The sequence below is a fragment of the Hetaerina americana genome, unplaced genomic scaffold (genome assembly GCF_022747635.1).
Source record: "Hetaerina americana unplaced genomic scaffold, ioHetAmer1.1.p SCAF_8, whole genome shotgun sequence".
NCBI classification, from domain to species: Eukaryota; Metazoa; Arthropoda; class Insecta; order Odonata; family Calopterygidae; genus Hetaerina; species Hetaerina americana.
The window spans coordinates 9,540,053-9,566,281 of NW_027287427.1; the positions used below are offsets into that span (position 1 = coordinate 9,540,053).

The window sequence follows — 26,229 nt, forward strand, 5'->3', positions numbered from 1 at the left end:
TGTTCACTATTGACATATATATAAATTATGATAAAGTAAATGAGCATCCTGAATTTTATGGACCTTATTTCGGAGGAATAATTTGTTTACGCTCACCAACGGTGACGCATTGAAATAGACGTGTTGTTAAAATCCTTATGATATTTGTTGTGAATTGATTTTATATGGTTCTTGGTCCCTTTAATAATAATTTTGGTCTGTGTACGCCCGTGATGCAGACAATCCAAGAGAGTAATTGTTCGAATTCTTTTGAATAGAATGCCTTGAACCAAAAAAAGAAATGAACACCTGTGGGAAGCGAGAAATTCGGAGAAGCGTGGGATCAAATTCGAATGGCTCGCGTTTCAAACCGAATCTTAAAATGTTAATTGCCGTAAGGCACTACGCCATCTGTAAATAATATGTATATGACCTATTACGAGGATTTTTATGATTTAATTAACCATTTTCATGGCTCTCTCCCGGCTAATGAAGGAAATTTTTCGTTGTTAGGGCCCATGAATTTATTTATGGTGTCCCACATGGCATCACTTTCGTATAATTGGCCCTCTCCGCAGTTTATTAGCGGTTTTAATTTTTTTAAGACGTAGGATCACTCGTATCAGTTTCCTGGTTACGCCACATGTCTCGGAAGCTCGGTGAAGTTCTCATGCCCTTTTTGAAGTGGCTACGGAAGTATCGAAGCGAGTGGCTGGGGGCGTAATCGGGTTCAATTCCTCGGCGTAAAGCAGAATAGACTACGTTCTGAAGTTGACATTCGGCGTAACTTTCTCTCGGAAGTTAAGTTCTCCTCAGCTCTCCACTCGCGTGGTATTGTACGGGGGGGGGGGATCTTTTGCTTATTACTCGAGTCATTTGTTTTGATGGGACGAGTGTGGAGATCCGCGAGTTTTGTGAGTGATAGACGTCGATGAAGTCTGTGCGCCTTGTGCGAGCGAGACTTATGCGTGCGTTAGACTCGTCTATTCGTTCCATTCTCCCGCCTTCATTAATCATGTTTCCTCCCTATTGGGGACATCTTTGGGTCAACCACGCCTCCATCTCCCGCCTCCCTAACTCTCCCTTCACCATTATTCCTGGAACCACTTTTCTGGGCCGTCCCACGCCAACCCACCAACTCTCATTTTTTTGTTTGCTCCTTCCGCCGTCATTCGTTTTTCTCTCCTCACGGTTGCTCGCGTTTACCAACTGTGTTGAGAAATGGAGAGAGAGAGAGAGAGGAGAATACTCCGTAGCAAATGATGATCCTAAACTAACACCAGGGAGGAAAGGAATTAGGAAATAAGGAGACTTATAACAGCGCAGGCTCTCTCAAAATACCTCCCGAGAGAACTAGTTCGCCTTAATGTTATGTGATCGCTGATGATATAACGCAAGTGTCAGTAGATCTCGAGTCCTTAGACTCGAACTAGAAATATTTGTCAGTTTGTGTATTTTTTTGTTCATGGGCCAATTATCCTATCGTGAAAAGGGTACCGTGCCATTGTGCGTAAATAATTAATCAAATATTAGGCTAGCTGAATAACACAGTTTCATGCGCAACTTGGTGGAAATCCTTCATGATGAAATAATACACTTTGCTTCTCAATATAGAGCATTTTATTACGACCCAAGTTTCGTTACAGCGTAACTTCTTCAGATTACAGCGTAACACTGACCTGAAGATGTTAGGGTGTTACGAAACCTAGGTCGTAATAAAAATGCTACATGTGGGAAAGCCAATTGTCCTATTTCATAATTAGGCTATCTCTGTGTCGTTTTCATATCTGTTTGAATCGTGACTACTAGTAGTCAAGTCTACTTGTGGAAACCTCCCGGAATACTCTTGAGCCTTGCGAGAAGAAAGATATCTATTCCGAAACAGATTCAGAAATATGAGAGCCGTCTTCTACCCCCCGCGCCTCCACATGCTATGGTGCACATGTCCTCGCGGTCTCCTCTCCTCCTTTCAAAGTTTTCCCTCGATTCGACGTCGTCACTTGCTTCCTTCCCGACCTCCTTAGTGCATGGGCGATGTTCGAGTTCGGAAATCGCTGCGCGGTCGGATATTGTAGAGGGGAAATCGTAAAAGCGATGCAGTGTCGACGTTTCAACCTGATTGGACGACATCTCAAGTCACTCATCGCGTCCTGATCTCGCTGCTCAGAACGTCACGGATCGATCCGCCCTCGACCGAGTCTTACGATCCGTCCAATCGTGTACTTTCTGTCGACGATATCGTTTTGGATATTTGACGAAGTCGATATTTTGGGTACATCATCCTTTTTCCTCATCATCTTCGATAAATTCTCATGTTAACAAGGGTTTTAATTTTATTTATTTATAATTAATCCAAAAACAGTCATCATTTGGCTTGCACTTCGGATTTTGGAACTTGGGAGTAACAGAAAAGAAAATCACAAAAACCCGAAGTCCAACGTGTAGGTGGAGAAAAACTCACCTAGGCGAGAATCGATCCTGTGACATCAGGGTAGGTTGCTTGTCGTGAAACTCGCATATCGACGTAACAGTGCGTTGACATCGTAAGCATCTTGAAGCGTAAACATTTCGAGCATTGATCGCACTCGATGAATCGAAATATCGCACAGTCCTCTTTGTCGTACTCTTCTCCTGTATACTATATAGTATCCTGCCCAGTGGCAAGACTCTCCCAACCTTTCCCATCCGAGATCTCCTCCGGCCGACATGTTTCTCTCTCGCGTGAGTCACCCCTTGCCTACCCCCCTTCTCTCTCCCTCTCTCGCTCCCTCCTACCCTCCCCCCCCTGCATCACCTCCACGTTGCCCATTCTTACCCGTGCACGCTCCTCTCCCCCCTATTCCCCTCCCCTCACCACCCAATCTCCCCCCTTTTTCTTACAAGGACAAGGGAGGGGGGAGTTTTATAGAGTGGCATCATTAGTATTCCGGGACCATCTCCTCCCCCTTTGGAAAAACGTCAGCAACAGTTTTGTTGCTTTCGAGAAAGGGTATTGAGGAGGCGGCGAGGGAGGATAGGGTTTGTGTTTCACTCATCCTCCCTTTTGTTCCCCTCCCTTTTGTCTCTCTCTCTCCCTCTTTCTTTTTCCCTCCCACGGTGTCCCCTTTCTTGCTTTATTTCTTTGAACCAAATGGTTTCTCCGGTTTGTTTCTTTTTTTATCGTCTGTAAAAGTTTCCCCCCGTTGCTCCAAATTCGAGGGCAAGCATACGTACATGGGTTTTACTCACTCGGCGGTCTCTCGAAATGGGTCGCGAAAAACGGGGGGGGGGATTTCTGAGGCGCTCCTTGCGGGCACATAAACTCTCGTGTAACTCTTCGTCTCTTTCTTTTTTTTTTCTTTTGCTGGTCAGCCCGGTTGAATGGCGTAGTACTCGAGACTGTTAAAGCAAAATTCTTCGGGTTTTAATCTCGTTTTCCAGGCGTGTGGAAGTTTTGACTTGCGTCGTGAATCACCCCGGCAGGAATTAACTATTTTTTTTGAGTGGCCATAGCTCTCGCGGCCCTTTTAAAAAAACATTGCGTTTCGTGCTTTCTGAGTCAAATCCACGGTTTTGATAGAGGGAAACGGATTATATATATATATATATATAATATAATATATATATATAATGTGTGTGTATATATATATATATATATATATATATATATATATATATATATATATATATATATATACACACATTCACATTCGAAATCCCGCCAAACGGCGATCAAATAGTCATATATATACAGGGTTCGTCCGGAAAATAAGTGTACTGAGCTCAGGAAAAAAATTTATTACACTTTTACATATCTTAGCTAATATTCCTCAAAATAGCACCCTTGTGAGTCGATACACTTGTTCCAGCGCCGTTCCCATTCCTGGAACGCTCCCGCGAAGGCATCATCGGGAACCTCTCGAAGACTCGTCGTCGACCTCTTCTCTGCCCTCCACGAACATCTTGTGCCACCGAAAGATCATGTTTCTGGACATGGCTGACTCCCAGTAAGCCTGGTTAATCATACCGACAGTTTCGGTAGACGATTTCCCAAGCTTTACCGCAAATTTGATGGAATAACGCTGCTTCGGCATCGCGTTCCGTGACGTGGGTCGAGCGTGGAGGTTCGCGTTAACAGAGCTCCTCACTACACCACAGCTCAGAGCCGACTGCCTTTTTCAGCGTCGCTTGCCAACATACCCCCCCCCAATCGCAGCCCGTCAGAGCTGTGCTGGGCGCGCCTGGAGCGGCGCGCCCAGCCCAGGAGTCAGTACACTTATTTTCCGGACGAACCCTGTATATAGAAACAGGTACAAGGAAAAGGGATACGAACACACATAAAGGACGAACACACGAGAGGTGGGGAAGGCGGAATCAAGGAGATGACGAATGTAAAAATATTTCCTAGACCGGGATATCTGTTTCTATAGAAAAAAAAAAAATATATATATATATATATATATATCTACTAGTATTACCATACTAGTGCCATAAAACCGTGGCGGCGGGCGATATATGGCACTAGTTCTTCCACGCTCGTTGACTCCAGCGCTGTGTGGCTTTCGCAAGGGCCATAAAATCCTTTAAAAAAAAGATGGTATGAAAACACCAATATTAGTGTTTACCACCTTTCCTGGGATTTTCTGTTTCCGTCCACAATAACATTTGTGGGTGCCTTGAACAAAAGAATTGCCTTGTAACGTATCAGCGGAGCATCGCATATGCATTTTAATACTTTATAACACACTATTCGAGATATTTCGTCGTTTATTTATAAGTGAGTAAATAGCGTTCCGCTACTTTTCAATTTGGGAGTATATTTCCTTTCGTTACTGATTATTTATGTGTCGGTAAAGATGACCATCGTTCAAATCTAAAGCACAGCATTTGTAGTTTGAATGAATAAATAAGTTTTAAGAAATGCCACTCGTGCAGATTATACTATTATCCTATGAGTAATAGACAGCATAAACAAGAGGCTAACTATTTTCAAGTAGCTCCGTATTCAGAAACGTCATTTGTGGTAACACTCATCGGTAAAAATAAAGTCTAATTGATTATTATAGGCGACCAGTCTTATTTCTACTCCGTTTAAGGGAGAAAAGATGATGGCAGTGGTCTCATTCCGTATTGCTCGTGATCAGTGTGTTCCTTGGTGAACTGAAAGAGTTGTATGCTTTCATAATCGTACTTGCTGTTGGAAGGTAGGTTCATTGTCTGAAATGTTAGTCATTGCCACTGCTTTTCTTCCTTTCTTTTCCGAATATTTCAGCCGCTGGGAGTCTCAATTTAGATTTTTTGTTTACATTTACTGTGTAAAATGAAACAATATTGTTATCACACCATACCGGACGTATTAAGAGTGTCCGATGATTACCTTAAAGAAACAACTCATTCATGTTTGTGTGGATATCCGAGGAAAAATAATCTTGGGGGCAGAAAACGGAAGTTGATAATTTTCGGTGGGAACACCTGTCAGCTGTGCGAGTTCAAAGGGACCGACGGTTTCATTTTTTTTCGAGTAGGGTCGGTTAAAATCAGAAAGCCCCCATCGCGAGAAATACCACTGGCCTGACGGGGAGTTCTTGGGAGATTCGCGACAAATCTCGGATCCGAAATTGCATGGATTTGGATAGGAGAAGGGTTGACTTGTTTCATATCCTCGAATTTCGCTCGATCGACGGCACCAAACTCACGTCTTTGGCACATGGATGAATAGTGCCTTTTCCGTCCCTTCCGATGGAGGGTCTCGAAGGTGTGTTCTGTGTGATGGAGGACGGAGAATCCCAGAGCGTTGGCGTTCACGTCGCGGTGAACTCTGGGTTCGCAACCTGTTGCTCGTGATCACGACGGATATGTGAGCGTCTCATTTTGCTTTTCCCGAGTAGGTTTTTTAAAATGAATTCGCAGGTTAATATGGTTTGGGTTTCGAGGGCGAAAGACGAAACATTTCCGTGATTAGTTTGGATTAGGGAGGGACATTTAAGTGATCTGGGTTAGCTTAATTGAGAGGCCGAGTGCAATTTACACCTAATGTCGAATTCTGCTGCTGTATTTTTGGCCTGTTTTCGGTTCCTCCCAATGATTTTTTCGCTTTCGACGCCTCGGTTTAGTGTTTATAATTTCATTTCTCTTACTTGATGTTAATCAATTTGTCTGAAAGCATCGTGTGTAATGAATTAAGGATTTTAGGGGTTTGAGGATGTATCGTTTAAAGAAAAATAAATTACGTCTGCGGCCAATACTTATCTTTATTGTTGATGGAAATACTGATATCGAGTTTCTTGCTTGTCGGTTTGTTAAGATTGTCTGGAACATAAATTCCCATGATATTAAATGTTTTTTTTAGGATTATTTACAGAATTCAGGTGATAGAAATCAAGCTACAAGATATTTTTCTATTTAATGTTGTTGGAATAACGTTACCTAGTTCTCTTCATGATCTCCTTTTTGTCTTTCTGCCATCGGGGAGTGGGGAGCGCCACACGCAATATTGATCAATTTCAATGTCTTCAAGTGTAGGGGGCGCATAAAGAGGAGTTTTCGTAAATGCTCAAAACTCTTCCGAGGTCAAGGTACGAGTATGCTCATTGGCAGTGAAGAAGTGACCTCTTTACTACTTAGGGAGCTGGCTTGACGGCCGAAATGTTCATCCATTATCGTGAGTCTCCTTTTCTTAATGTGTTCTGTATGCTCAAAGAGTTTTGTGTTCAAGATTTGCATTTGTATTCACAAGGATATTCGCGCTACGAAGACATAAAAAGTAGTCTCTGCGGAACCGATTTACGATTTCGGTCCATCGTCGAACTATGGGTTCGGTCTTTCTCTCTCTTTTCAACGACGTAGTACGATTAGGTCCGCTCCCGACGTAGAATTGCCGTTCGGTGGGATTTCAATGTTTTCTGTCATCCGCGCTCCGCGTGCTATAAGCTCTCGCATTCGTCGGCACGGGCCGTTTTGTAAATGACATCGCACGACCGTGGTCTCGTGGGTTAATATCGTCGAAGAGGAACAAAAAAGTGAGGAGGAAGGCGCGTTGGCAGGAGCGTGTGGCTGAGAAGGCGGGACACGCCCGCTGCCGCCACGCCGGTCGTTCCTTCGTTTCGATTCCATTATTTTCTTTTTATCGCTGTCATTATTTTTTTCTATTCGCGTCGAATGCTGGAGTGGGGGGGGGGGGGTGAGGTAGCGGACGCGCAATGAGTGAGGGAAGGGGGGAGAAGTGCGCCCACGTTAGTCACGATACGGCCGGGAAGTGACGCCGCCGAGCACTGCTTTAATCGTGCGCCGATCTCACTTGCGGGGGAGGGAGGGGCGGAGCTTGGAAGGAGTGGCCGCCGTCGATGGTGGGAGGAGGATGGAGCGGTACGGAGGCGGATGCAGCGGCGGCGAGAGAGGGGGTGGAGGGCGGGCGGGCGAGAGATCGTGGCGGAGGGAAGGGGGGCGTGGATTGGATGCGTGTCAAGTCAGTAAGCGCCATCGCGAGAATTAAAGTTTTCGAGTAGCTGAGCATCGACGCGCCAAGCTCCGGATACCAGGGATTTTTCACCGCTGCACTTTAGTAATTAAACGTCCATCAATTTAATTTGGCGCTCGTGCATAGTATATGTTCAGTGGGAACACTTTTTTAGATCCATTTGATCCAGTAATTCACTTCGATTTAAAATTGAAGACTTAATCTTCCCATAATTTTCAATTATTTTATCTAGAACTACGTGGAATAAAATACTTTTATTTAATCAGTGTAGTACCATTAATAAACCGAATCCTGTAAGGGTTTGCGAGAGCATTGTCGCAATAAACTTGTTCCCATCCGGTTTTTAATCTTCCCGTTTCATGGAATATCTATAAGCTTAATTACACATACAATGGCGTGTAGCTATAATTGGATGAATAAATTGTTTTAAATAGGCCTATAAGCAATTAGTAGGGAAATCAGGATGTTTAAATAAGTATGAGAGTTGTGCTCCTTGCCAAAATAAGAATGGACTCAAAAAACAACGATCGACCGTTTGTTCTGTTCTCCCGTTGATTTCCCGGACGTGGATCTCCATCTTGTTCTGCAATCTGCCATGAGAGTATTTGGCAGTGAGTGTTACGAAAAGATCCACATAAGTATTTTATTTGATTTGTCGTAACTCGTAAGAATTTGTTGTTGCCTACTGTTCAGTGCATCGATTTGCACGAGTGAAAAAAATAATCACTTACATCAATCGGTGGTTTTATAGTCAGAATAATGAAGGGAGTAGAGCTTAACTTTCAATGTAAATACATTTAAGAAACTGTGTTGGCATAAACTTCGACGGCTTGGATAATAATATCTGGCTTCTGGGAAGGATTCTTTTGACTTGGGAGTTATTTTCCTTGTTGACAGAAATCAGTACAGCAGTCTGAATAACGGAAGTCTTAAATCTTAACTTTTAATGTAATTACATTTAAGGAGCTGAGTAGGTTCCAACTTCAAGGACTTGGGCTTTATGCCTGGTTTTTGGCAAGAGTTTTCTTGGTGAAAAAACTTTTGAGGCACAGTTCTTTTCCTTGTTGAGTCACTTGGGGCTGGGCAAACATCCCTTGTATTTTGGGCACCCAATGGTGTTTACTCAAAGGTTTATTAGAGAGACTGTGCGCTGTGAGAAAATTGTGGTCAGTAAGCTTCGTTTTCGATTTTTGCTCAACGACGAAAAAATTATTTTTTTCGCTTGCGATTACATTTGTTTCAGTTTTTACTTCGGCTGAAGTCCCTCCGTCACAAATCCTTTGCCTTTCGCCGTGTGGGAAATTGTTGCGTTCCTCACGGTTCTAGAGAGTGATTCTCTTGTCGATGGTTTCCCCACTTGACGGACACACACAGGTATATCACCTCCCCATCTCCCACTCTCCATCTCTCCACTCTTCCCTTAACCCTCGAAGCTCCCACGCGGACTACTCATTCATTCAGGACGTTTCTTTCTTATTCTTGGCGTTCGGCCATCATAAAAAAAATATTTAAAAAAATCTTCGTTTTCTTTTCCCAAACCTTTCCCCTGCCGTGATTGGGAGATCGAGGCCCCAGATACGCGTTGACGATGCTTCTTCATTCCCTCCCCCTTCCGACCACCCACCCTCCCCAGCCCCTGCTTCATTCGACGAATATTATTTTGCCCGGCCCGTTCGCCTTAGGCAATAGTGGACACGAACGCGTGATTTTCTCTAGGGGGGGCCAATACTTTTTTTTCCTCCTTCTTGGAAGAGGCATCTTCGCTGGGATCACGCTCTTTTCGCGCACCCTTTCCTGTTTTTTGCCTTTCCTTTCATCCCTTCGCCTCTGCGACCTCGGCGCATCCTTCCTGTCTCCATCTCGCTCCTCCCAGTCCTTCTCCTTAGCAGCCCACCGCTCCACCAGTCCAGGGATACCAACTCTCAAATGTTTGTGATTGCTGGAGGTATCCGGCTCGTCCATCGAGATAATATTCTCGTGGGATTTTTAGGATGATATGCTCAAGGAGAATTTTCAAAATTTGTAAAAATGTCTTGAACAGACTTGACTGTTGATTGGTGATTGAATGGCTACAGTTAGTAATTGCCTCCAGCTGAACTCAAACGTGCCGAGTTTTGATTCACCACTCTTTAAAATCTCCTGATATTTATAGCTGGGAACAAGGATTTTCATTTCCAAATACAGATGATCTCCTTTTCGTTGAATTTTGGGGTGAAATGTTATCGTTTTCATTTGGAATCGCATTGTGTAATGAAGTATATATTAAGAAAATGAATGGAGGATTGCGAACACTTAAACGCCGACCAATATCGAAAAATATTAACGTGAAATGTATTCAAAGCAATCCACTTTCGGTTTTTTCCAAACTTCTCAATGCGATACCATCTACTCGTATGTTATCAGTAATATTCATATTTATATTAATGTGCAAATTGATTGTTGTATATTCGTTATGATTTACCTATAGTTTACATGTGTGTATAAATGTATATATATATAAATATATATAAAATTATATATATTTCTATATATATATATATATATATATATATATATATATATATATATATATATTCCTAAACAAGGAATCACAAAATATTTATGCAGTAGCTGTGTCCATCCAAAAACCTACCTTAACCGGTAGATTACCTAATAATAATAATATATATTTTATACCCTGCGAGCCACCGCCAAGGTGTGTGGCAGGGGGTGAATTCATACCAGAATAATTTTACCCAGACATGACCCTACTGCAGTCGAAAAATGTTTTTATTATCCCCTGTCGTTCGTTTATTAATTCTATTAATTTAATTAATTGCATTAATGTTACGGAATGGTAAAAATTGCAATTTTGCTCCGTGATTCACTGTGCACAGGGCGTTTAAGTGCCAGTACATCATTGTCATGTACATGATATCTGGTATTTTGTTGTTATTATTGTTATTATGATTCTGCGTTAGTATCGAATCATTTTTTACGTAGTGAATGACTGTGGAAAATTCAAATCATTATTTATTCGTCATTGTTTTATTTTACACCTTAGAGCCGGGGTTTCAACGCCTTAGGGGTTAAATCGCGATGGAAATATCTTTCCGTCCACTGGTATCTTTGTTTCTCTATTATTTAGTCGTATTGAAACGATCGACTGTTGCTTCCCACGTGCCAACTCATGCTTTCAATGCAAATTATGAATAGTAGACCCCCAATCACACTTCCTAATGACAGAACGTGTTTCACTTTTCTTTTGGGCCTCGTGTCCTCGATGACTAACTACTTTTTTTATACTGAAAGATGAAGTCCCCCATCCATTAAATGAAACAATTTCTCGTCGTTTTCGCAAATTTTAATTTTTTATACTATCTCTAATGAGAGAACATTTTAAAGACTGCGTTTCAATCAAAAAATACTTTGTCCCCGATACTATTTATTTCTTAATGAATCGCTTCATGCTGGATCCACCTTGACATCTTTCGTTAGTGAGTAGACTAACAAGGACGCAGGACACCCTTTCTGTATTTCTTAAAACATCATACGGAATTCCAAATTACCCTCATGTCCTCAGTGGAGAAAGTGGTTGGTTAGATCCCCTAATGACCAATGCTGCATCTACATGGTACCTACAAGACACCAGTAAGGTGTGTGTCAGGGGAGATTTCTCGTTAGGTGTGAAAAATGAACATGTGTCACTCGTGAGCTATTGACTAACTAATGAGTTAATCAATTCAAACTATGGAAATTATCTTAATAAATAGCTTCATGTACAGTTAAGTGTTTGAGAATAAAGTACCACTCTACTCGTACGTCTGCGATAACTGCTCGGAGTGTTTCAATAGAAAGTGTTATACGAGAAATTATAGCTTCAAAATAATCTCTTCATCTTCTTTCTTGGCAGAAAAACTTATTCCACGAGTGATAAATAAGTCTAGACTGGTTTACGTTTGTTCTTACGAATCCGACGCCTCACGTCGAAAAAGAAACACTGTTGCTTTGGGAAAATTACGGTGATGATGACGAATCCAAAAGACACGGGAGAAATGGACAATTTGTGTTTCGGGAACATTTCAGGATGTCTTTCGAAATCTTGGAGAATCCGGGAAAGTTGGCAATCCTATCTCCAACATCCGCCGGTCGAAGGGTGACCTCTCTCTCTCTCTCGCTTCCCTCCCCCCTCCCTCTTAATCCACCTCTCTTTCATTTTTCGTTCGGGCGTGTCCCAGCCAAAAGGGTTAACGATGCCTCCGCCTTCTTCCTCCTCTCCTCCTGCCCCCGTCCACCCACCCGTGCTCCCTCCCGCGGGATATCGTCGCCCCCCCCCCTCACACACACACATCTTCTCATCTCGGCGCATTTTGGCTCCGCGGAGAGACGGAGGGGGAGGGGCGTCGGGGGGTGGGACTGAGAGAGAGGGGATTGAGTGAAAACACCTGCGCGTCGCCGTGGATGTTGTTGTTTCCTTTTGGAGTTCCCCCCCTTTTTTCCCCTCTCCCCTCCGCTCACTCACTCACTCTCCCTCGCTCCCCTCACTGTCTCTGCTCACTTTGGGATTCCCCGCGATTTCTGCGTATTTCTTTCATAAATAGCACGCGAGGTCCTAATTCCATCCTGGCAGGTCTGGCCTTAGGAAGTTAAAAAAAAAATCGGAAGAGATGGAGAGGGGTTAAGGGGTGAAAGACGGAGGATGCTGTTGTGTGGGCTTTGTCGGAGCATTGCAGTGCGGGCGGCGGCGTTCAAATGTCAGGGAACGGACTCGGTCCGTGAAAATGTGGAATCGTCTTCTGCGTAGACGTATTTTTGGCTCGCGCACCTAGTTCTACCGAAAATACGAAACGTTGCACGGATTTATTTATGTATAACATTAATTTTTCACGACGAAATGCCCGGATGAAGAGTTCTCGGGTCTTTTCTTCTGAACCTCACCAAAAAGATGACAGGAGTGTCAGCCGTCGAAGCGTCGGTTTTCGATTTATTTTAACCCATTGGAGACCCAGGAACTCCACCGATTGGTTTCGTACTCTTTCTTGCGGTGATTGAATTCTTTATTGCCCTTCTCATGAGTGGTCGATCGCTATCTTAGTATTTTACTTTGTCTCCATTCCGAATCGGAACTGTGGGCGTATAATTTAAAGAGTAACCGATTTCATATCTATCGATAGCGTGCGGTGATCGACCACTTGAATCGGCGCGTTGAAAGAATACGGCAGCCGGTCTAAATTCTTCCCTGAAAACCCCATTTTCGGAATAGTTCTGTGCATTCGCGTCTCCCCAGTGTCTGCAGACAGCTTTTTGTCATCTGACTTCAATACATCACTGTCTTATGGCTTGAAATAGTTACGGTGAGGTTTGGAGATTGGCTCCCTACAATTTAGGGCTTTTACTTGTTATTGTCGTATATAGATATCTGCCAAGTTTAGTTTTGGTTATTTGGGAAAAGTATTTCCTCGAGTTCTGATTGAAGTAAATTATTGAGGACGTATATGGATATATTTTTCGACTTTTTTACTGGATTCTTATTGTTAATACAATCCTGAACAAACTTTTAAAGATTTTTGTGACTGTTTTCTCTATGTCATTCGATAAAGATAACCCCTAATTTTTTGCCAGCATCTATTTCGACCAAGTATTATACTCCTGAATGGCTACGATTAGGGGAAACCTATGTCTTTTAACATCCTTTTGTTGAGGCAGTATTTCAGATGCTTGTGACAACAATTTAATTCTTTTGTGCTATAGGAAGTGCAAGGCATCATCTCGATTATATACTTCTGTAAAAGAGAGATCGTATTGGTGTGGGGAAGGTTAACTTGTAGGTTTAACGAAACCGTTGTATCATATAGTTGTTTTTTTAGACGCATCCCGATCCTTTTGAGTCTCGATTCGCTAGAATTAGGTCAGTGCATTGGAGTTGAATGAGGTCAATGCAACGCAATGGGATCGTTACGAAATTTGCGTCGCATAATTCAGGAGATCCCGTAGAATGTTCTTTCGACCCAAGGATTTTTGTTTCCAGACTTAGCCCTGGTACTCTGGGCCGGCACAAGTGTTTGTGACTCCTGCTATACATTTACTTGTATACACTAGTAAATTTTCGATTTTCCCGCACCACATCAGGCCCGGCCCTTAAGGGACGCGCATTCGGCGCAACTACGGTCGGTTCCATCGGAAACACCACGCCCCCCCCCCACTATGTGTTCTGTCTGCCCCCCCCCCCTCCCCCATATTCGTCAAAAACGGTGGCCGCGGTGTCAAATTTTTACGCCCCTTGCATTCGCTTGCACAAGCAGAGTTCGAGCACAGCTGCGGGCATTAATTTGTTTCGGCGGCGTATGCATATCTTATATTTACGGCTCGTTTGTGTTTTTCCCCTCCCTTGCCCTTTATGTTCGTCACGTGCTCTGACGTTGGGGAGTCCTTTATGGATTTTGCGCCCTTGGGCTCTGCCAAAAGGGCTCTCGCCTCCTCCCACCCTTCCGCGCCATCCTCTTCCCTTTCTCCTCCTCCCCCCCCACGCTCCCCTCTTCTCCCGTGACCCTAAAATAACGATATCAATAAATCACTCGTCACCTTCAGGGAATTTTCGCACTGAAGCGCAAGTTTACGCTTTCCTCCTTAGTCTTTTTTCGCGAAGAGTCACTTTTACCCAAAATAAAACGGCCAAGATGTAACACTTTCTCCCTTCTATTCCCACATGCATTTTATTTTTCTTCTCCTCCGTTCTTCTTGGAATGAATAACTTGAACCTCTCCGTGCGTGCATATAATAACACGGACGCACCGCGGTGTTTGTATTTTTTATGGCGTGGAGTAAATTAGATTTGATTAATTAAGTTAATTTTTTTCTCATTGTCATGTTGTTTGGGATTCATGATGTACAGTTGACTTAATTTGTCGCCATGGCGTGATTATGGGCGTTGCCTTGGACTTACATGTGCGCAATGCCTCGAATGGACACCAGCCGTAAATGGAGAAATATTAGTTCATTCGTACACTTTAATGCATCTTAGCTCATATGCAAATACTCTCGTGCACATAACCCGTCGTTCAAGAAGTCAAGGGACTGCGTCAACAACATTTGTTCCGCAAAATTCATTTTTATTCATCAACGCAATCACCTTCAAGAGCTATTCACAATCGTTCCAACGCTTTCCTAACTTCTCGATATCATGCTTGGAAAACGATTTGTCCTCTTGTCATCCAAATAAGCCTCGTTTGCAGCGATGGATTGCTCTTCGAGCCAAATCTTTTTCCCTGGAGCATCTTTTTGAGATAAGGAAAGAGCCAGTAGTCTGGAGAGTACAACTGGTTGGTGGGGAAGCAGCAGATTGAAGCCCAAATCGTTCAATTTGGCCACTGTTTTCGTTGACTTGTGGCACGGTTCATTCTCTTGATGGAAAATGATTTTCTCTTCATGTGCGGTTGTTCTTTTTGCAATTTCGTCCCTCAAAAGCACCAATAACTCAATGTAATAGTCGCTATTGATAGATTTTCCCTTTTCAAGGTAGTCGATGTTAATTATACCTTGCGCATCCCAAAATACAATGTATATCCCGTTCAATAAGTCCCGGGACTTACTGAGTGATGAGTTTCGTGTCCCCATATGTATCAGGCAATCATTATTGCTCTTGACCAATTCATAAAGTTGTATTATTGAAGTAAATGTAATTTTTTCAGACTCTTGGGTTCGATTCTTTTATGCTTGCGTATTTTGCGAGGGAAGATAGAGTACTTGAATCTGTCGATGACTGTGTCTATCTCTCTCTCTCTCTTAGTTATTTCTCTGTGGTCGAATCTACCGATATAATTTGGTGCCATAATAATTCCCTCTTGTGTCGCAACTCGGGTGCCCTGGGCCTTTCTAAAATTACTAGTCTTGCCTGCTCTATTGGAGGAGAATCAATAGGCTCTAAGCCCAAATCCACCAGCGCTTCCGTGACGCTTACTCGCTTCTCGTTGCAATTCTTATCCATCGGGGAGCAGCGGAAGGGAGTCCTAAGTCGAAGATGGTCGGAAAAATTGCCGGAATATCCTTAAAACTTTGCTGGAATGCGAAGTGGTCGGAGTATATTTGTATCGGTTACTTGTTTGTATTATCGCGCACGTTACCAGGAAGATGTAATCAAGGACCCATACCAGACTCAGGACCACACACACCATTCCGGCGGCTTGCTGAATGTGATTTGTGCGAAGGTAAATTCATGGGCGTGTGTGTAATCTAGAAACCCGCAACTTTCCAGTTTCCAAGTCTTCTTGTCAACAACACTTTTCAGAATTGAATTCGAATATCCTTTCTATTTTGTTACACACAGCAAAAGCAAATTATTCCGCTTCAATCCACACATTATTCCGCTGAAATCGGTTAAGTGTAAAGTAAGTTTCACGTGGGAAAAATGAAAGTCGCGGAGACTTTAATATGAAAGGACTTGGACCAAGGGAGGTTGAACGCTGCAAAGACGATGGGGGATTCGGCGGCTGTACCTTCGGACTATGAAAGAACGGAAAATGAAAAGAATATGAAGAACCCGTTACGGTCTGGAAAACAACTAAGTGGCACTTTCCATTCCAGGTGCAATCACATGGATGAATTGTCAAGTAGGTCCTGGATTTACGTAGCCGACGTACGCCTGCGTGCTTATTATTTTAGGAAGAGACTCGGAGGGGTCCCCCTTGAGTAGGTGTCCAAGGTGAATACTTCAGCTGTTGTTACAGGCGGTAGTTTCTCTGACCAAAATTTCTTTTTCAAATTGATTTCGAAATTCATATTTTGTGTGTTACGAAATATAAGTTCTTAAGGTATGGGGGGACGGTTCATTTAAGATACCTATGTATTGTTTGGTGAAAGATTTTTTGTTTGTGAATGTTTCAAAAACTAATATAGATTTGGTAAATCCAACTGCGTAATCAAAAATAGTTACAGTAATAAAGTGGAAATATATCTATGGATTAAATTGTGATTTGAATTTTTTTGGAAGAAAATGGCTAATTTTTTTTGCAAGATTTCGGTTGTTTTTAGTTTTGACTTATTTTCAAATTCAGCCATGTCGATTTCGAAATGTTTAGCACAACGCGCCGAGAACGTGCTTAATTTTTCATCTGAGAGTTGTGTGTTTTCATGAAATCGAGAAGGCAGGAGAAAAAGGATTGGCGGTTTGAGATTTGGCATTGAGGGTTAGGACCAAGGAAACCTTTACGTTTCTTCGGGCGTTATTTTAACCTTCTTTATCGACCCCCCCCCCAACACACGCTCCCCTCATATTCTTCCCTCACACAGCTCATCGTTCCCTTTCTCTCCTCAGCATCTGGCATTTCCGGTGCGGGCGAACCGGCCGAGTGAGAGGGAGAGGTGTGGCGGGAAAAAGACCTAACCCCTTTTTTCCGCGAAGTGCGCGTATCCATCTGTTGCTTCGTGAGTGGGTGGGAAGGGGAAGAGAGAGGGTATGAAAGGGGTAATGGGGAGGAGGGGAGGGGGTTGGGTGGCGAGACTCTGGAAGGGGCGAGTGGGCGTGGGAGGGGGGTTTGATGCGAAGGGGGGGACGGACGGGGAATTGTGGATGCGTAGGGGAGGTTGGGGGGTGGGGGGATACGAGTGCAATTTTTCAATGCGTGGGAAAACACATACACGCGCATCGCTTGTCGTCTCCTACTGTGCGTATGCCTCCCCTCATGATCTCTCTCTTGCATTTGTCGTTTATTCCTAATATTTCCCTCAGACAGCATATTCACACTCTGCGCTTAAGTTAGTTTCCGAGTTCCCTTTCCTCCTCACCGTGCCCCTCGTAAAACGAAGTTGCTTCGTCTAGGGGAGCGGTTCCCGAAAATTATGTCGGGAGGAAGTTATTGGCTCCGGCCATTCAGAGGGCCCGCTCCGTCATTTGTGTTTGTTCTCTTCCTTTTATACTATATTCTCTGCGAGCACTTGGCTGGTTTACTCTGTTTTTCCTTGTTCGAACGGAATATGCATCCTCCTTCCCCTTTTCACGTGGCTGACTCCTCGTTGGCTGAATCACCACCCCACCCCGCCTCTGTCCCTTTTCCTCCCGGAAACTTAAACTTGTGGGCCCAGACGCATGCCTTGCGGAACTCGTATCCAAGCTATGAATTTGAGTTGGCAATTTTTCGATACCGGTCTATTTACTTCGCTGGTTTATGGAGAAATGTAATCAGAATTTTTTCCTGGTTGTATTATCCATGGCATTTAGTTGGGCGGAAACCTTGTTACTCAAATGGCGAAACTTTTTAAGCTCACGCGGTAAGGCCAAAAACTAACGTAAACTTGCCCCTCCTCCGACTACTGTGGAGACTAGTTATTTCCTTGTTGTGTTCTTTATTGTTTGGATTTTAATCGGACAAAAGTCATTGGGTATGATGACTCTCCGCCCATGTGTTCAAGAGTCGTAAATAATTATTTTAAAACTATTTTCATTTCGAATTAACCGTTTTCGCACAACTCTTAGATGAGCTGTCAGCAGTTTGATTAATTCAACTGATTCTTTTTCGGTTTTCTTTTAACAGTTTTATGAGCGAAAATAATAGGTGACGTACCTCTGGGATTGATTGTGAAGACGTCCCACGTTGGATGAGCGAGGTTTTGATTATTCGAAATGGGTTTTGCGAATTAACTAATCTGTATAACTTCGTTCGTCGTTCTTTGGTGTTTTGATCTCTCTGAGTTCTCTTGTCGGTGAACGTTTCATTTGGATGGATCTTGTTGGTGGAGCTTATTTCACATGATTTGATTCTGGTGTTCGAACTTAATTTTTTTCATCCCACACCGTAGCTTATGGTGTAGCACCTTCATATGGACCAGAGTTCAAACTTCGATAATAATCAGGGCCGCTTAGCTTTTTAGGGAGAAGAATTTTTCGGAATAAGACAGTCTGGTTAGACTACTCGAAGAGTCTTGACTGCGTGAGTTTCATTCATGTATACGTTACATATAGTATTAGCCAATGGTGAGCTCGAGTCTCGCTCATGAAATCCACTTTGGGGAAATTGGCTTTAAACGGTGGAGGTACGTTATTCTTATCAAAGGCATAGACTTGGGAAGCCATCATAGAGATAGGCGTATTGATGTCAGATATTTCGTGTTTGTGAACTCGTCGCCGTGCAATTGTGTTTTTAAAATATTTTATTGCGTATGGGATAGCCATGTAAGATACAATAAGAGAGAGGGACTTCACGGCTGACAAATTGAACATTCGTTACACCAAAACACAATGCCCGACCGCAAGGGAGGAAGCAAGTAAGATAAAGCATCTCTCTTCAATTGAAATAGCACCGTTTTGTCACCTGCCATTCCGCTTGATTGAAATTCACGTTTACCGGACAGTTAGTTCGAGGTTGCTTAGTTCTATGGTAAAGGATGACATCGACGTAGATATGCAATGTGTACTACTATTGAGGTATCATAGTTGATTTCTACCTGGAACATGTTATTGGTAAGGGCGACGAAAAATCAGTGTTTTCTTGCGCGCCACGTATCACGTAAGTTATTTTCGCTTATGAATGTTTGATCGCTATGTTATGATTTCACACTCACTCTTATCTCTGCCAGGAACTTTAAATGAACAGTTGGAGTCGGTCTGAACATCCTCTTGATTACCAAATACCTGGTAAAATAAAGAAAACTGTCCGCTGGGCGTGAAGTCCGCAATATCAGAAACTTGTTCCAATATTTGTCTTCACCACGGTATCGCGTAACTCGTTGGTGGGAGTATACGTGGAATTCCTTTCAAGGACTATGTGTTATCGCATTACTTGGTTTAGGACGAGATAAGAACGGCATAATAGCTAGAAGACTTGGAAAGTAATGGCCTAGGTTTATTTTTATTGATGTTAGTTGGCAGCATGGGCGATTTTCTCACCTGCAACTCCACCCAAGCTGTGTGATTTTTCGGGTACCAGATCTTCCAAACCATAATCGGCACAAGGGAAAGGGGACTGGCCCCCCTATCCTGATATGTGGATTTCACACGCCGTCGGGCTTAGTACTGGGTGAACTCTACCATCACCTACTCAACCGACCTTCGGGTTGATTACTGTGTTTATGGTTTTTATATATTGATGTCCACCTCAATGCAGAACTTTCACGGTTTAAAATTTTCCGTTAAGCTTGGGCATACCCCATAATGGATCATTTGCAGTTTTTTTTGTTTGCTATCACTTCATTTTAAACTACTTAAGTTGCCTCAACATCAAGCCGCCCAAAGGGCGTGTGGCGGGGGACGTTAGGTAACCTCCATGCACCTACAAATAATTAGTCCCAACGTGCACTTACATGTAAAAATGCTCATTTGTGCAAACACTCGTACCAATACGCACCTAAATCATGTGACAATGCAAAAATTGGTGTTTTTCATAAAACTATTGGCTTTTGATTTTTGAGTAAATAAATGTGGATGCGCCGGTGCGATTTTGTTATGATTGGGTATCGTTCGAGGGAATAACGAACACTTGAATCTGTTTATGTCGGTGTCCATCTCTCTCATTTTAACTCTTGTGTTTGAATCTACCGATATAATTTAGTACCATAACAGTTCCCTCCCAGGGGTAATGTATCTTACTAAAAGTCGCGCTCGGTGAATCAAGGGAATCCCAGCTTAATTCCTCCAATTAGCTCATCACGATTATTTTCACCTCGCCGTAATTTTTAACAAAATCAACGGATTTTATTTTGAGTCCTTTCCTATTTCTGAATAACCGTTTTCTCCCTTAGCTCTTAAATATCTGTTGCGTACTAGAAATGTGGCCTAAGTACAGTGGAGTAATACTTCTCTCTTACCTTTTTATTACATTTTCCTACAACCCGTCTGCGTGGAAACCAGCTCTTTTAAGGCTGCCCAGCATATTCTTCAAATGCCCGTGTCCATGAAAGGTTTGATGTCAGTGTAACACTCTGGTATCGTATTTGGCCTGCTCCAAATTACTTGATTCGATCCCATCTTTTATATAATTTACATCTTGTTCATCTTTTCCCACGTTACTTTAGTCTAAGATCACAAGGATAATGAAATAGTGACAGGAATAATAAAATGAAAAGGCTTTTCCCCTATTTATATGCCCTTCCCATTCTCTGTCTAACTGGCTCTCAGTATGTAGCTTTCGACCAGCTGTCGCCGTTTTCAAACCATGATGATAGGGGATAGGCAATAAATTGACACAGAATAGTTTCTGAACTGATACGAAAAAAATGTATCGCTTTATCATTCAGTGCCTTACCAGAAAAGTACGGCGCCGTAATCTCAACCCATAGCGTTGGCCCGAAACGTGTTCACCCTCACTTGAAGTGAGTTTCCAGCCATCCATCACCCTCGCTAGTATCGTCTTTTTTGCAACTTTTCGACTTGGTGAAATGTTTCCACGCCTATCTTACGACTGAACTGGATGTGGCTAATCAGAGGCTATTACCTGAAGGGCGTCCTAAAGCAATTAATTGCCTCACTTGCCTTCCGATCATGGTGATGTGTTCTCCCCAACCCCATTCCACCCTCCACGTGCGACAAGCCTCGCGATTACCCTCCCAAACACTGCCCGCATTCGCTGAGGATATAGGCGATAAGGATTTTTATGAGTCCTCATGTCCATATCAGGATTTTATGGAACCTGAAAATTTGCATTCCTGTCCTTTTTAACGTTAGAATCTTTGCTTGAAGGACGAAGGTAAAAGAGTAGGACTTTTTCCGGACATATACGCTTTAGTAATTGGAGATAATGTACTTTTAATATCATTTAACTCGAAATTGTGCGTATGGACTTATATCGTGCTTCAGTGGACAAAGTGTTTCTACTCTGGTTTAAAAAAAAGGTTCCCAGATCGACTCTGAGAAAGTCCTTCGCGATTTCAATGGAAATAATAATTACAATACGACGTTTCCTAGCACGAAATCTTAAATTTTATCCACTTTTCCGCTACCGCGTAAAATCTTCTGAACCTAAAGATGGTACATTCAAGTTAAAAGTAAAAAGGTTTTTATCTACGCAATACTCCGCAAGGGCGTGTGGCGGGAGGTGTTGCGGTACTGGCCATAGATGCAGAATTATCAGTTTATACATTCATTTGAATATGCGCTAGCGTAATAAGTACGTGAACATAACATTCGTGCTCATACGTGCATCATGCAATGAATGTCTCACTAATTCATATGATTTCTGTATCTTTACCTCGTCGTGGCTGAACATTTTGGTGATCATTTGTTGTTTAGTTGATTCAATATGTTGCTACATTATCCATTACGTTCTTTACTGGTTCATTGTAAATTCAACAGTTGACGAAGGTTTAAAGAGGATAAAACCAACACCACGTACGCCTTATATCATTTATAAGCCGTTGGGTTCTTAGTATAGTCTGCTATTTCACTCGTCATGGTAGAAATATTTTCAATTCCAACTATTTCCCTATTATCCTCCTTTCATTCTCTAATTTTATATTGTAAATTCTGTCACGGTGTAGGCCCTCCATTCTTTTTTGGTTATAAAAAAACTAAAAGATGAAGCAAAGCTTTATTCGAATTATTTTGGGTTATGTTAACATTTTCTAATGAATAGTCACGAAACTTTCGACGTGCTTCTGTTGAAATGAAGACGAGACCAGATTGTGTTGGATTTTATAGGTTTGCGTTAAATTTGTGGATGAAGTATCGTGAAGAGTGGTGTATCATGCTCGCTTTTCCTTAGGTCTTCCTCTGATATGTGATTTCTAATTCATGTGTGGAAATATACTATATTTGCTGATGTCAAGTCGATAGCCTTTAACGGCTCCGGCAACTCTATTTGCTTTACTGCGCGGTCATTTTCCGATGGCCGTAATCATTTTTTCTCGTCACCTTTATCGGGAAATTAAGTTCGGTTTGTTTTTTAATTATCAACGTACAGTCCTGTGATAAGAAAGCGTGATGATGCTGAGAGAAGATATATCTTTAGCTGCCTGATCATTCTTACACTCTTCGATGGATTTCTCCGAATGTTATCATGGCGATTCTGGATCCCAGATAAATCCCCTGGTCGATGTTTGTTAGGAGGATACCCGTTTAACTGGCGGCATCATCACTGACTGCGAATCACGGGAATTAGTTTTATTTCATGATTTTAGAAATATACGGGGTCCGTCCCAAAAAAACCTATTCTAAAAAAATTGGGTCACTTTCACCGTTGTCGAAGAGGTTCAAGGCAAGATGTAACACAAGCAGTCTTCCGACAGCGCCATGGGGAGCATCTTGGTCCACCTTTCTCATGGCTAAATAAATCTTCTGTAAGAATGCAAAGCACTGTGGTTTTATGAATACTGCACTCTTCTGCTATCACACCCTGACGCTTGCGGGGTCAATCAGAGTTGAGCATGTGTCTCACGTTTTGCACGTTTTCATCAAACTGCGTTGTTGATGGATATCCAGGGTATTCCTCATCGTCAACCTCCTCGTTAACCCTCCCAGAACATCCTGTGCGGGAGCAGAAAACCATCAATTGGGACATTTCTCCATCTCCATAAGCATCCTTAACCATGAAAATGGCCTCCGATTTCCCGTGCTTAACACACAATTCCCTCGCACATCATTGCTCCATGGAAAGTGGCATCGTGAATTTGTGACGCCACTCTCGAACAGGGGTTCAGTCTAGCAGCGATCCGCAGGCTGTAACGGCCCGCAGACAACTGACGCGGGTCGTGTTGTTTTCCCGAGACCTCTCACAGTTTTTCTCACCACAAATCGTCACACTCCAGTCGTCCGCTGCGTCATCAAAAATCGTTTTACTTACTATTTGGGACGGACCGTATGTGCGTGTGTATGTATGTGTGTGTATATATATGTATATATATGTATATATATATATATACAGACACACACAAATACATTTTGTGTGTATATATGTAATGTTTTGTTATATTTCGAACCGACTGTCAAATCACGGCCTTAAGAGTGTCGTTGGGTTACTCTCTGAGCCTTTGAAAAGCCTAAAAAGCCTGCACTGGGCACCGTTCTGTAATTAACAACTTACTAATGCTCAATTTAAGCAATAGGACATTGTTATGAGAGATGTGTTTGCTTTAGTATGTAGATTTGTTACTTTCATTTTCGTTAATGCTTGATATGTCCTTTTAGATGTTTAGAAATTTACAAAAATCTGCGCCACGAATCGTTTTTGGATTGACGAATATAATTATTGGTACTCGATATGAGTGCTAAGCGCTTATTTCGAGTAATGTTTGTTTTTAGTGTGTAGATTTTGCTTTCAGATACTCACCTTATTAATTTTAAGTCGCAACGGATTTCATTACAATGTGTCACGCAATTAATATTTTGTGAATTGTTTCCTGTTTTCAATCATTTAATTTTGACTGAATTATGTTTTGTTCAGTTATGTGGAATTCGTATTGTCCTATGTAATGTCACCTGCATCGTTTCAAATCAATATCATGAAAATGAAAACTTCAATTTGAATGTTGTTAGAAATATTTTGAGGGGAGGTTTGCGTGTAGGGATTTTGTCTGATTCACCTGAACGCCGTTCTTAAAATGTCCGTATGTACTTTCAGCGGGGGCGTATCGAGGACGGGTCTCTGGCCCTTCCGAAATGTTGGACTATTTCTCCAACCCCTCATCTTCCCACGACAGGCTCCAAATTAGAGGTACCTCCTGTTTATAAGCAAATCATTTAATGTAATATTTTTCCTTGCACTCTTTTACTAGCTTCATTTGCTCCCCCAACCTCTGTGCATGAAATAATATCCGAGCTTCCCTTGATTGATTGATTGATTTCCCTGCCGCATTCCGTCCAATCATCCCAAATCCGTTTGGCTTCGTTCGCTGTGAAATGCTATGCATTAGATTTAGGAGAGAAGTAGAAATACCATGGCCTTGAATTGTAGATTATTTTGTCTTGTTGAGATTGATTTAACTCTTTTTGTCTTCCAATTAATCATCTTAATGTACTTTCCTTTTCAAAATTCTTTACGCTGCTACCAGCATGCTGGGAATCGGGGAAAGGATGGAAACGTTCGCAAATTGTTCACAGCCAATTGCTGGAAGATACTCCAACCTCTCGGAACAATGTAAAAAAAAAACTCGCAGCCCAAGTGTCTGCCAGCCGTTGAGTGCTAACACACGCGAACGTTTTCACCCCTTCCCAATGCTCGCCGCACCGGTGGTAGATTACAGACTTTTGAAAATAATGGTACGTGTTGTTTCAATGGTGTAAATAATGAACGTGCGTCGTTTTTCTCCTAGTTACTCTTTTTTATCCATACATACTCTTTTTTGCATTGGAAAATTGGTAAGGCTCCAATCAATTATTTGTTTCATTTCTGCACGCCATTTTCCCTTCGACTAAGTTTTGACACTTAATTAAATTTGTAATTGCTCTATCTTAAGTCTATCCCACGACGGTCATCAGGTCCTGTTGCTTAATGGGAATGGCTGTGGATGTTAAGCGTTTTGTTTCTTGACATTGGGGCGGGAGTTGGGAGAAATCATTACTGCGAGCACGTTTTCCCCCTCCGCGCACTTCACTGCCACGTGGGATAAGCCAAACATTATCTCACGTCTGTTTGCCTGCCGGACTACTGAGTACACCACTGCGCATGTTATTTGTGGCTCGGCAAACTGCTGAAAGTTGTCCCGTCACAGGGAATCCGATTTCATTCCATTCACTGTCGCTGGAATGTCGTGTGCCTCGTTTGGATAGCTGTTCGAGACATATTGTTTTTCAAATAGTGGCACTCAGTTTTTCCGCACAGGGTATCTATTGAATTCATGGCTAGATCTTCTCTTATTCCTATTTCTAATTCATTGAATATTAAAATCACTCTACGAGTAGTTAGCCGTAGTAATTAACTCCAGGGGAATAGATGCTGTTCACTGTCGCTACTCGGGGCATAACAATACAGAGATGAAACAGCCTCAATAATGTTATCACAGTCAATTTAAAGTGTAGAGGTAGATTTTGAATCAATCCCTGTAAACTTACAAATGATTATTATTTACTCTGTTTAAAGGAAGCTTTACAAATAAAAAAACGTAGTGTTATTTTTTGCTTGAATCAAACGGACTTCGCTCATGCGTCGTGAAGACGGACGATGAAAATTGAAAGCGTAGCATAGTTAGGTCTTCCTGGTGGAAGTACCCAAATTTCTTCGTTTGTGATTTTGGTTATTATCGTTCTTATCACAGACATATTCAATTACTGGAATTCTCCAGCACAGTTGGTTCACCCTTCTTCCAAGGTATAGATCGTGCCGTACGTATCCGTTGAGGTGACAGTTTTCAGGTGTGATCGAACCTGCCTGCTCAAGGTGCTTGGCGACGAATGGAAAATTCCTCGGTGATTTAAAGAAATGATGAGCGGGTAACTAGTCTCCTCGCTTCGCTTGCTGGCGTCGGAACAGAACTTTCAACCGACGTGCCCCCGGGGGAAAGTGATGCGTTTCTGGGAAGCCCATGAAGTGCCGACTATTTCAAGGAAATTAATGCTGCGTGTATCGCTGAAATTAGATTGTTGTGGAGCGACAGGTTTACCGCGCCACATGAGCAAATAAAAAAATGTCAGTAGACTTGAAAGGGTCGAGAAGCACCGCCAGCACAAAGTAAGACAGAATTTTCGTGGCCACTTAAATGAATGGGTGTTCATCTCATGCGTGAAATATTCTGTTTGTTAAGTCTATTTCCTGTTGTGTAATTAGCATTGAGCATTTTTGCATATATGGGACGTGAATTATAATCCTTAGAACTTTTCCTGGGCAGCACTTCCTCTTCCCTTGTTGGTTTGACCACCGATGACCCCGCTATTACGACGCTTGCCATTATCTCTAGGT

At 42.4% G+C, this 26,229-nt stretch overlaps 1 protein-coding gene across 2 annotated transcripts in view; it reads left to right on the forward strand.

Moving 5' to 3' along the window:
• The first annotated feature begins 23,962 nt into the window (after window positions 1-23,962).
• Window positions 23,963-26,229, forward strand: part of sd (TEA domain transcription factor 1 homolog scalloped) — a 340,590-nt gene continuing 338,323 nt past the window's right edge. For both annotated transcript variants that reach the window (XM_071596520.1, XM_071596521.1), the window contains exon 1: window positions 23,963-24,048. In XM_071596520.1, the coding sequence (XP_071452621.1) occupies window positions 23,994-24,048 (55 nt within the window). In that variant the 5' untranslated portion in view covers window positions 23,963-23,993. The remainder of the gene's footprint in view (window positions 24,049-26,229) is intronic.